This window comes from Pongo abelii, chromosome 16, assembly GCF_028885655.2.
Source record: "Pongo abelii isolate AG06213 chromosome 16, NHGRI_mPonAbe1-v2.0_pri, whole genome shotgun sequence".
Classification (NCBI taxonomy): domain Eukaryota; kingdom Metazoa; phylum Chordata; class Mammalia; order Primates; family Hominidae; genus Pongo; species Pongo abelii.
Window position 1 is genome coordinate 66,785,702 of NC_072001.2, and position 12,882 is coordinate 66,798,583.

General features: G+C 39.6%; 1 protein-coding gene across 20 annotated transcripts in view; it reads right to left on the reverse strand.

The window, feature by feature from the left end:
- HERC1 (HECT and RLD domain containing E3 ubiquitin protein ligase family member 1) overlaps positions 1-12,882 on the reverse strand; it is a 247,610-nt gene that overhangs the window by 149,700 nt on the left and 85,028 nt on the right. For all 20 annotated transcript variants that reach the window (XR_010137477.1, XR_008514122.2, XM_054532755.2 and 17 more), the window contains 4 exons: positions 11,612-11,756; positions 11,332-11,503; positions 9,682-9,816; positions 8,872-9,037 (listed from right to left, as the gene is read on the reverse strand). Coding sequence is in view for 18 of the 20 variants with exons in the window: in XM_054532755.2 (XP_054388730.1) it covers positions 8,872-9,037; positions 9,682-9,816; positions 11,332-11,503; positions 11,612-11,756 (618 nt within the window). In the remaining 2 variants the exon portion in view is untranslated. The remainder of the gene's footprint in view (positions 1-8,871; positions 9,038-9,681; positions 9,817-11,331; positions 11,504-11,611; positions 11,757-12,882) is intronic.

A 12,882-nucleotide genomic window follows, 5' to 3' on the forward strand; every position in this document is an offset into this window, starting at 1 on the left:
TACACAAGAGAAATAACAATTAAAAGCAATATGGGATCCCAAATAGGATCCTGCAACGAAACAAGGACATCAGTAGAAAACTGATAAAATTTCTAATAAGATGTTTACTTAATAGTATTAAACCAATACTAATTTCTTTGTTCTGATAATTATATAATGGTTATGTAAGACATTAACATAATGGGAAGCTGGGTGACAGACATATGAAAACTATTATTTATGCAATATTTCCTTAAGTCTACAGGTAGTTCAAATAAAAAAATTTTTTTAAAAAGAAAATTCAGAGAGGGTCAAAGGAAAATGGTGGGAAAGCATACAAGAAACAGCAGCAATGTGGTTACTGCAAATAGATAAATTACCAGAAGTTTCAGAAATAAGAAAAGAGGAACACAAATAGCTGTAAACAGAAACAGCCTGTGTATAACATCCTGGAACAATCTATCTCCAAGTACTCTTCTAAGATGCAAAGGCTATCAAAGAGACCCAAAGAATAAAAAGATAATCCAAAATATAATTTTTTAAGTTTACTTTTCCTTATTTTATTCTAGTACTTTTATCCTTTTCAAACTCTTACACTATCCCATTTCTGATAAATATTAAATCATTACAGTTCCTACTCACCACCAGGATATTCCTCCAACCCCATTTGAGGGGATACGTCCCTCTACTTGAAAAGTCAGATTATTAATTTTTTTTTTTTTTTTTTGAAATTGACATATAATCCACATGCCACAGAATTCACCCCTTGAAAGTATAAAATTCAATGGTTTTTAGTCTATTCAGAGTTGTGCAACCATCACCACTATCCAATTTAGAATATCTTCATTACTACCAAAAAAAAAAGCCCTGTGCCCATTACCAGTCATTCCCTATCCCTGCTCAAGACCTCCAACAACCACTAATTTACTTTTTTTTTTTTTTAGATGGAGTCTTGTTCTGTTGCCCAGGCTGGAGTGCAGTGGTGTGATCTCGGCTCACTGCAACCTCCATCTCAAAGGTTCAGGCGATTCTCCTGCCTCAGCCTCCCAAGCAGCTAGGACTACAAGCACGCGCCACAACGCCAGGCTAATTTTTGTATTTTTAGTAAAAAAGGGTTTTACCATGTTGGTCAGGCTGGTCTCGAACTATTTATCTCAAGTGATCTACATTCCTCAGCATCCCAAAGTGCTGGGATTACAGGCGTGAGCCATTGCACCCAGCCCACTAAGGCATTGCTATGGACTTGCTTACTCTGCACATTTCATATAAATGGAGTTATATAGGCCAGGAGCGGTGGCTCATGCCTCTAATCCCAGCACTTTGGGAGGTCGAGGCAGGCAGATCACCTGAGGTCAGGAGTTCAAGACCAGCCTGGCCAACATGGTGAAACCCTGTCTCTACCAAAAATACAAAAACTAGCTGGGCATGGTGGTGTGCACCTGCAGTCCCAGCTACTCGGGAGGCGAGGCAGGATAATCACTTGAACCCAGGAGGTGGAGGTTACAGTGAGCCGAGATCGAGCCACTGCACTCCAGCTTGGGTGACAGAGCAAGACTCTGTCAAACAAACAAATAAATAAATAAATGGACTTATACAATATATGGCCCTTTGTGTCTGGCTTCTTCACCTACCATAATTCTTTTTTTTGAGACAGAGTCTCACTCTGTTGCCCAGGCTAGCATACAGTGGTATGATGTCAGCTCACTGCAACCTCTGCCTCCCGGTTTCAAGCAATTCTTGTGCCTCAGCCTCCCAAGTATCTGGGACTACAGGCATGCGCCACTACACCCAACTAATTTTTGTATTTTTAGTAGAGACAGGGTTTCACCATGTTGGCCAGGCTGGTCTCGAACTCCTGGACTCAAGTGATCTGCCCACCTTAGCCTCCCAAAGTGTGCAGATTACAGGTGTGGGCCACCGTATTCAGCCACTTAGGATAATATTTAGAAGGTTCAGTTAGGTTGTAGTATGTATCACTACTTCACTCCTTTTTATGGCTAAATAATATTACATTGTATGAATATACCAAATTTTGTTCATTTGTTTATCAGTTGACAGACACGTGTTGTTTTCACCTTTTGACTATTATAAATAATGCTGCTATGAACATTCATGTACAAGTTTTTGTGTGGACACGTTTTCAATGCTCTTGGGTACAGACCTAGTAGTGGAACTGCTGGATCATACAGTAATTCTATGTTTAACTATTTAAGGAACTGCCTGTTTTCCAAAGCAGCTGCGCCATTTTACATTCTCATGCAATGCATGAAGGTTCTAATTTCTCCACCTCCTCCAATGTTTGCTATTAGTCAGCCTTTTTGATTACTGTCACTTAGTGGGTGTGAAGTGGTATCTCAATGTGGTTTTGATTTGTATTTCCCTAATAATTAATGATGTTGAACATTTTTTCATGTGTTTACTGGCTATTTGTATCTCTTCTCTAGAGATATTTCCACTCAGATTCTTTGTTCATTTTTAAAACTGGGGTATCTGTCTTTTTTATCGTTGAGTTGTAAGAATTCTTTATACATTCTAGAAACTAGAACCTCATCAGATATATGACTTACAAGTATCTCTCCCATTCTGTGCTGTCCTCATTTTCTTGAAAGTATCCTTTGAAGCACAAATGTTTTTAATTTTGATGATGTCCAATTTATTTTTCCTTTGGTTGTTTGTGCTTTTGATGTCATAGCTAAGAAACCATTGCCTAATCCAAGGTGATAAAGATTTACATCTATGGTTTTTTTTTTCTTTATTTTTTTGTGAGACAGACTCTTGCCCTGTCACCCAGGCTGGAGTGCAGTGGCGCGGTCTCCACTCACTGCAACCTCTGCCTCCCAGGTTCAAGCGATTCTCCTGTCCCAGCCTCCCAAGTAGCTGGGATTACAGGCGTGCACCTCCACACCTGGCTAATTTTTGTATTTTTAGTAGAGATGGGGTTTCACCATGTTGGTCAGGCTGGTCTCGAACTCCTGACCTCGTGATCCACCCGCCTTAGCCTCCCAAAGTGCTGGGATTACAGGCGTGAGCCACCGCGCCGGGCCCATCTTTTTTTTTTTTGAGACAGAGTTTCATTCTTGTCTCCCAGGCTGGAGTGCAATGGTGTGATCTCAGCTCACTGCAACCTCCGCTTCCTGGGTTCAAGCAATTCTCCTGCCTCAGCTGGGATTACAGGCACTCGCCACTACACCCAGCCAATTTTTTGTATTTAGTACATACGGGGTTTCACCATGTTAGGCTAGTCTTGAACTCCTGACCTCAGGTGATCCACCTGCCTCGGCATTCCAAAGTGCTGGGATTACAGGCGTGCGCCTGGCCCTATGTTTTCTTTTGTGAGTTTTACAGTTGTAGCTCTTATATTTAGGTCTTTAATCCACTTTAATTTTTTTGTATATGATGTAAGGGGCCAACTTCATTCTTTTGCATGTGGGTATACAGTTGTCCAAGTACCATGAGACACTATTCTCTCATGAAATTGTTTTGGCACTCTTGTAGAAAATCAGTAAGCCACAGATGTATGAGTTTATTTCTAGACTCTTAATTCTATTCCACTGATCTATATATCTATCCTTCTGACACAGCCACTCTATTTTTATTACTGTAACTATAAAGTAGTATGCTTTGAAGTTGGAAAGTGTGAGTCTTCTAACTTTCCTCTTCTTTTTCAAGACTGTTTTGGCTACTCTGGATCCTTGAATTTCCATATGATTTTAAGATCAGCTTATCAATTTCTGCCAAACAAAGCCAGCAAGAATTTTGATAGTGATTGCACTCAATCTGTGAACCAATTTGCAAAGTATTGACATCTTCACAATATTAAGTCTTGCAATCCATAAACACGAGGTGTGTTTCCATTTATTTCGGTCTTCTTTAATTTCTTTCAATAATGTTTTGTTCTTTCAGTGTACAAGTCTTACACTTCTTTTGTTAAATGTATTCCTAAGTATCCTATTCTTTTTGATGCTTTTGTACATAAACTTGTTTCCTTAATTTCATTTTTTGATTGTACATTGTTGGTGTATAGAAACAATTTTTGTACATTTATCTTTTACCCTGAAGCTCTGCTGAACTCGTTTATTAGCCCAAATAGTTGTGTATGAGTGTGTGTGTGTTCCTTAGGATTTTCTACACACAAAATCATGTCATCCGCAAACAGAAATAGTTTTACAACTTCCTTTTCAATCTACATGAGTTTTATTTCATTATCTTATATAATTGCCCCAGCTAGAATAGAAATGGCAGGAGTGGAAGTCTTTATTTTATTCCCGATCTTAGGGGGAAGGTTTTCCGTCTTTCTCCATTGAATATGATATTAACTATAACTTTTTCACAGATGCCCTTTATCAGGTTAAGAAAGTTCCCTTCTATTCCTAGTTTGTTGAATATTTTTATCATGAAAGGATGTTGAATTTTGTCAGATGCTTTTTCAGCATCCAGACAATCACATTGTTTTGTTCATTTTTTCTATTAATATGGTGTATTATATTGATTGATTTTCATACTTTGAAAATGGGATACATCCCATTTGGTCATGGTGTACAATCTTTTAGGTAAGTTGCTGGATTTGGTTTGTTAGTAGTTTGTTGAGAATTTTTACATCTATCTTCATAATGGATATTGAAGAATGCATCAGAGTACTTTAATAGCAGGTCTATAGTTTTTCTTTTCTTGCAATGTCTTGGTCCACAATTAGGGTAATACTGGCCTCACAAAATATAGTTGGGAAGTATTAGCTTCTCTTCTACATTCTGGAAGAGTTTGTGAAGAACTAGTCTTAATCCTTCTTTAAATATTTTGTGGAATTTACAAGTGAAGCCATTTGGTCCTGGGCTTTTCTTCATGAGATTTTTCTTTAAGGCCAATAACTCTTTGACTTGCCCTTTTGAGACTATTTTCTAGATCCTGTAGGTGTGCTTCTACCTTTTTTATTCTTTTTCTTTTGTCTCCTCTGTGCATTTTCTTTTTTTTTTTCTTTTTCTCTTTTTTTTTTTTTTTTTTTTTTTTTTTTTTGAGATGGAGTCTCACTCTGTCATCAGGCTGAAGTGCAGTGGCGCAATCTGGGCTCACTGAAACCTCCACCTCCCAGGTTCAAGCGATTCTCCTGCCTCAGCCTCCCGAGTAGCTGGGACTACAGGCATGTGCCACCACATCCAGCTAATTTTTTTTGTATTTTTAGTAGAGAAGGGGTTTCACCATGTTGGCTAGGAACGTCTCTATCTCTTGACCTTGTGATCCACCCACCTTGGCCTCCAAAAGTGCTGGGATTACAGGCGTGTGCCACCATGCCCAGCTCACTAATTCTTTCTTCTGCCATCAATTCTGGTATTAAAGGACTCTGAGGCATTCTTCAAAATGTCAATTGCATTTATCAGCTGCAGAATTTCTACTTGATCCTTTCAAATTATTTTAATCTCTGTTAAATTTATCTGATAGGATTCTGAATTCCTTCTCTGTGCTATCTTGAATTTCTTTGACTTTCCTCAACAAAGCTATTTTGAATTCTCTGTCTGAAAGGTCACAAATCTGTTTCTCCGGGATTGGTCCTTGGTGCCTTCTTTGGTTCATTTGGTCAGGTCATGGATGGCGCGGATGCTAGTAGATATTGAAGAGTTAGGTATTTATTGTAGTCTTCACTGTCTGGGCTTATCTGTACCCATCCTTCGTGGGCTTTCCATATATATCTTGGGCTTTCCAGATATTTTAAAGGACTTGGGTACTGTGATCTAAACTGTATCTGCTTTAGTAACGCTGTGGTTCTTGCAGCCTCGTAGAGGTACCACCTTGATGGTCTTATCAGACTCTTGTTCTGTTCCCTTACTTTCTCCCAAACAGGAGAGAGAGAGAGAGAGAGAGAGAGAGAGAGAGACAGAGAGAGAGAGAGAGAGAGAGTGTGTGTGTGTCTGTGTGTGTGTGTGTGTGTGTGTGTGTGTGTGTGTGTGTGTGTTACCACCTTGATGGTCTTATCAGCCAGAGACTCTTGTTCTGTTCCCTTACTTTCTCCCAGAGTGTGTGTGTGTGTGTGTGTGTGTGTGTGTGTGTGTGTGTGTTTCTCCCGCTCCTCAGCCACCTAAAGCTGGGGGTGGAGTGACACAAGCACCCCTGTGGCCAACACCACCGTGTGTGTGTGTGTGTGTGTGTGTGTCTGTGTGTGTGTCTGTGTCTCTCTCTCTCTCTCCCCCTCTCCTCAGCCACCTAAAGCTGGGGGTGGAGTGACACAAGCACCCCTGTGGCCAACATCACTATGACTGCACTGGGTCAGACCTAAAGCTAGCACAGCACCAGCACAGCACTGGGTCTCACCCGAGCTTGCCGTAACCACTCCCTGGCTATTGCCTATGTTAGCTCAAGGCTCTGTGGTTCCACAATCAGCCAGTGGCAAAGACAGCCAGGCCGTGTCCTTCCCTTCAGGGGGAGTGAGGTCCCCCAAGCCTCAGGTGGGTCTAGAGGTGCCATCTGGGAGTCAGGGACTAGAGTCAAAAACCTTAGAGGTCTACCCAATGTTCTATTGTACTATGGCTGAGCTGGCACTCAAACCACAAGACACAGTCTTTTTCACTTGTGCCTCCCCTTTTCAAAGCTAGAGGAGCCTCACCCCATAGCTACCACCACCCCAGGCCACAAGGAGTATTGCCAGACAAGCACCAATGTTCCCTCAAGCTTAAGGCCCAGGGATTCTTAAGTTACCTTATGGTGAATACTGCCTGGCCTGGGACTCACCCTTCAGAGTAATGGGTTCTCCTGTAGCCCAGGGCAGGTCTAGAAATGCCATCCAAGAATTAAGTCCTGGAATCAGGGATCCCAAGAGTGTATTTGGTACTCTATCCCTCCGTGGCTGTGCTGGTACCTGAAGCCAGAAAGTCTCAGAGGCTCACCCAAAGCCCTTGACGTAGCAGCTGGGTATCAATGCTGGTTATTCACAGCCCACGGGCTCTTCGGTTAGCAGGTGATGAATGTTGCCAGTACTGAGTCCTTTTCTTCAAGGCAGTGGGTTCCCTTCTGGCCCAGGGTATGTCTAGAAATGTCATCTGAGAGCTGGCACCTGGAACAGGGAGCTTTGCGACTCTGACTGGTTCCCTATCCTGCTGTGACCAAGATGGTATCTAAGACACAAGACAAAGTCCTGCCCACTCTTCCCTCTCAAGTGGAAGAAAGGGGTCTCTCTTGGAGCCACGAGCTGTGTAGCCTGGCATTGGGGTCGGGGCGGTGGGGTGTTAGCCAGCACTCCCTTAGTTACCCCAGCTGGTGTCTCAGTATGTCATGTACCCCTCTGTCCACTGTCTCTGGGACCAGTTCAGCACTAGGACTCGCCTAAGAGTTGCAGTCCTTTTGGCCTAGACTGCCTTTCAAGTTTACTTGGAGACACAGAGCACTATAGCCCTCAGTGGCAAGCCTTGCAGGAATTCAAATTTGGATCACTGGGATCAGCAATTCCCCTCTGGCTAGGGTTGGTTTAAATGCTCCTTCTGTGGACAGGTGTCAGCTGAGTTTGGTCCAGTTCTCCTTTCTGCTCTAACAGGATAGCACTGAGTTCAATGCCTCACGATTGCTGTGTTCTCCCTCCCCAAGCACCCAAAGACACTCTCTGCACCATACTGCCACTGCTGCAGGGGGAGGAGTGGCACTGCCTATTCAGGACTGTTCTTTCTACCTCTTCAGTGCCTCTTTCAGTGATATGAAGTTAAAACTAGGTACTGTAAGTGCTCATCTGATTTTTGGTTCTCATTAAGGTGCTTTTTTCTGTGTAGAGTTGTTAAACTGGTGTCCTTGGCAGGGGGAATGATCAGTGGAGCCTTCCATTCCACCATCTTGCTCTGCCTCTCAATTTCCCTTTTGATTTCTGTAGGGTCAGTGGTAGTATCTTGTCTTTCATTCCTGATTTGAGTAATTTAAGTCCTCTCTCATTTTTCTTGGTCAGTCCAGCCAGAGGTTTGTTGATTTTGTCTTTTCAAAGAACGAACATTTAGTTTCCTGGATCTCCTCAATTGTTTTTCCGTTCTTTATTTTTTTAATTTCACTCTAATCTACATTAGTTCCTTTTTTCTACTTGCTTTGGGTTGACTCTTCTTTTTCTAATTTCTTAAGGTAGAAGGTTAAATTACTGATTCGATATATATATATTTTTTAATATAGATGTTTATAAGCTATAAATTTTCCTCCAAGCACAGCTTTAGCTGCATTTCATGAGTTTTGGTATGTTAAGTTTTTGTTTTCATTAATCTTAAGTATTAAATTTATCTTGTAATTTCTTTCTTTGATCCATTGATAATTTAGGAGTGCACTGGTTTAAAAATTACTGTACTTTCTATTATTACCTGCCAAAAGAGTTTATTTTCTGTATTTTGTATTAAAAATATATAGATATTTTTAAGTTTCCCCCAAATTTAATATTGTATTATAATACTAAATAGTTTTTTTAAACTATACTCTCCTTATTTATAATCAGTATTCTATTCTAGGCCACTTCTTCCTCCTTAAGCTGACCTTTCTCTCCTTAGCTCTGGTTACAGTTCTAATAGATGATCCAGTCCACTTATTCAGTTACTACTACTGACCAAGCCATGCACTAGGTCCTTGCCCTCAGGAACTCATCTTCTGGTGAAAAAAGAGTGACACGTTTGTAAATAAGCAACTAGAATACAATGTGATATAATGAGAACATACACAAGAAAAACCAAATCTGGTGGGAGGGCAGGAATAAAAAGTTTCTCAGAGATGGTATCTGACCTTTGTCTCAAGGATGAGTTAACCAAAAATACTCTCACCAAGAAAACAGGAGTAAGGGAAACAACATCCAATTGAAATTGTCCAATGTACAGTTGAATATATTGTATAGCTAAAATCTCAGAGAAAGATGTGGTTTGAGATACAGATTCACAAGTCCTATTCTCTTACCTCTTGGATTTCATCTGGGACAGTTGAGTCCATCAGTCTGAAGAGCAAATTTCGAAGTGGACCTGCCTGCCTCCCGAGAATGCTGGTAGCCACCCCTCCCGCAAGTGCAAGAGCAAGGTGATTTGAAAGTAGCTTCAGGCACAGCTTGAGAAAACTGTGGTGTTCTCTGAAACCAAATAAACGTCTATGAATTCTTGGAACATAAAAGTGCCTGTGCTATCCAGTTTGGGTAACATTTTTATATCTTTAAAAATTTTGTTGGCCAGGTGCGGTGGCTCATGCCTGTAATCCCAGCACTTTGGGAGGCCGAGGTGGGTGGATCACCTGAAGTCAGGAGTTAGAGACTAGCCTGGCCAACATGGCAAAACCCCATCTCTACTAAAAATACAAAAATTAGCTGCGCATGATGGCGGATGCCTGTAATCCCAGCTACTAAGGAGGCTGAGGAAAGAGAATCGGTTGAACCCGGGAGGCAGAGGCTGCAGTGAACTGAGATCATGTCACTGCACTCTAGCCTGGGTGACAGAGCAAGACTCCATCTTAAAAAAAAAAAAAAAAAAATTTTGTCAAGTCATGAACAACAGTAATTTTTAAAACATGATTTGTGAAATTACAAATAACTTTTTCCTAGAAGTTATTATCAATAAGTATCTAAGTTTAGCTCTTTTCTAGATTATAAAAAAGTTTCATATAATTTGGGAAGACAAACAAGAAAGAACAGTAAGTCAAAACTCAAAAGGAATAATTTATACACATGCACACACACACACACACACACACACACACACACAAAACGTACATATAACATACCTTGATGATGGGAAAGGGAGTGGGGGAATCTCACTGTTTATTTTATCACAGTATCTCTCAAGAAAAGAACGCAGATGTGAGAAGGTACTCTCTTCAAGATCTACACAATAAGGTCGGTGCCATGCAACAACTTGTCTAGAAGGACACACAAGAAAATAATAAAACAGTCTTAAAATGAAATTTTTATGCATGATCAAAAACGAAAATTAAAACATATATTGGCCGGGCATGGTGGCTCATGCCTGTAATCCTGGTACTTTGGGAGGCCAAGGAATGCAGATCACCTGAGGTGAGGAGTTCAAGACCAGCCTGGCCAACATGGTGAAACCCCATCTCCACTGAAAATATAAAAATTAGTCGGGCATGGTGGTGTATACCTGTAGTCCCAGCTACCTGGGAGGCTAAGGCAGGGGAATCGCTTGAACCTGGGAAGCAGACACTGCAGTGAGCAGAGATTGTACCACTGCACTCCAGCCTGGGCGACAGAGTGAGACTCCATCTCAAAAAATATATATATACATATATACATTAAAGCTGAATGATTTCAACAAGATACAAAGAAGACACTATTGATTATCAAAGTGATAAAACCTTTCATTTTAGCGACCAAGGAAAACCAAGAATTTGCCATCTTTAAGAAGAAAACATACAACCACCACCTGTTTTGGAAGGTTTGGATGTCCACTCACCTGAAAGCAGAGGGCTGAGTCACATGATCTACTAAAGCCCTCTGGTTCGAAGAGTCCAGAAAATATATATTTCATATTAAGAAAAATATCCTGACTCTATAGAGTGATATACTGAAATCTATTAAAAGACAAAATCCTGAAATTTCTTGTGAATACTTTTAAGCTCCTGGGACCCAACCATCTACATATGAAGTGGGAAGCTGGAGATTTAATGCTAATAGCAAATTATTTATATTCAACTTATTTATTTTGGCTTTTGTGTTAGAGGAATAACTATCGATAAATATTTTTAATTGGTTAGAATATCATTTTAAAACCCTGAGTCAAAGGCATAGAATGCAAATAAAATACATTCTGAGCTATAAATTAGCCCATGTGTATCTGAAAATATCTGAAATAACCCAAACATTCTTTAAAATTCAATCTCCTAATAGTGACTGAAACTCACCTACCTGATTGACTAAAATATACAGTTAGCACTTTAGGAAAAAGCTAAGTTTCTGCAAAAAGTAACCTCCTTGATTTAAGTATGACAATTTTTTTTTTTTTTCAAAAAAAAAAAAAAAATTTCAAAAACCAACCAGATAAAGAGCACTGAGGTTAAACATTAAATCAATAAAGACTAGTTCTGATTTTAATTATTTTAATTTCCTCTTGATATGCAGACAATTAATTTTTTTAAATCAGCATATAGAGATGAGAGAGAATTCAAAATGTTTAAAAGACAATGTCTTAAATACTGGGTATGACTTCTTGCTTCTGAAACATGTCTAACCTCAACATTCAAATCACAAGAAATCTAATGTCATTTCTATGATAGAGAAAAAGCAATACTATATATGTTCAGAAGAGTATTTTATGAACAAAGCACAATTATTTCTGTTTTTATTAGTGTTTCTACTTTTTATTGGTGTTTGTGTTAAAACACACAAGAATTTTTAAACATAAATATAACTCTTACCTGTCCCTAGGAAGAGCAGTCCATGCCAGACTATGTGATGTTCCAGCTGAAATCTGCTGAATAGCTATGCCATCTAAGCCACTCACTTTCTTTGGTTTAGTAATAGGACCTGTGGAATTTCCCTGACCACACTGCCCCATTGAGTTATTGCCCCAGGCATAAACTTCATTATCTAAAAACAAAATATAAAGTATTATATAAAAGAAAAGCCAAATTCAAGTGTAATATATTTACACAAGACAACAGTTAATACTATTTCCTTAAAAACAAATGACTTTACCATGAGAAAGAGCCAAACAATGACTGTCTCCAATAGAAACATCAACTATTCTTGTGGCAGCAAGTTCTTCAATAAGCTTGGGTCTCAAAGCAGTAGCTTCTGAAGAACCACAACCCAGACAAGCTCCACAGCCCCAAGCATAGACCTGAAAAAAAACAGAAATACGCTACACATAACTTCCTGAGATGATTAGATTGTTGGCTTTAGGGATAAATGAAATCTATGAAACTAAAGTGTGGTTTGATAGTAAATAACTTTCTGATGTTAAAATCATTTTGATCATTTTAAAGATTGTTATAGCGACTTATCATGCTGCCTTTAGGCATTCACTGTATAGGCAGAAAAACAGCTGATCTGAAAATAAAAATAACTGGTCATAGAAAAAACAGAAAGGTCTTCGGAGAGGGTCTGCTAAACTACTAATTGGCTTGCAATTTGTTATATTTGCCCCATCTTACCAGCTTTGAAAATACTGTCTTAAAACTTCTCCTTTATGTGTTTCTCACTATTCCGGTGAGATTTAACAAGGTATGATCATATAAAATGGATTATATAAATCATAAAACTGATGTTTATTATTTAGTTTTAGAAATACCTCACCTCATTGTTACAATAATTATCACTTACAAAGAGGGCCATGTGAAGCAGTAACAAGATAGTTCCCCTTAAACATCTTCATTTTTGACTAATGAATACGAAAATAATCACTAACTGATTTAAGATGCTTGGGGAAACGGTTAGGTGGGAAAAAAAATTTTTGTCTTTGGCAAGACAAATAGGTGAGTGACTGACAATTTGGCAACCCAGAATCAACAAAATCAAAACAATCAGCAATCTGAATGATTTTTTTTCTTTATCTTCAATAGATTCTGGTAAGATTATATAGATTCTTATCTTCATGCCATCAAATTTGAGAATTTGTTTTTGTCTTGCAATTATTTTAGGAAAGACTGCTGCTGAGAGATTAAACCACTTCAATTAAAAATAAAGAGCACTGTCCAGGTGTAGTGGCTTAAGCCTGTAATTCCAGCACTTTGGGAGGCTATGGCAGGAGGATCACCCAAGCTCAGGAGTTCAATACCAGCCTGGACAATGTGGCAAGACCCGATCTCCACAAAAATTTTAAAAATTGGCCAAGCATTGTGGCACAGGCCTGTGGTCCCAGCTACTTGGGAGCTGGGATGGGGAAGATCTCTTGAGCCCAGGAGGTAGGTCAAGGCTGCAGTGAGCCATGTTTGTGCCACTGTACTCCAGCCTGAGCAAAAGAGTGA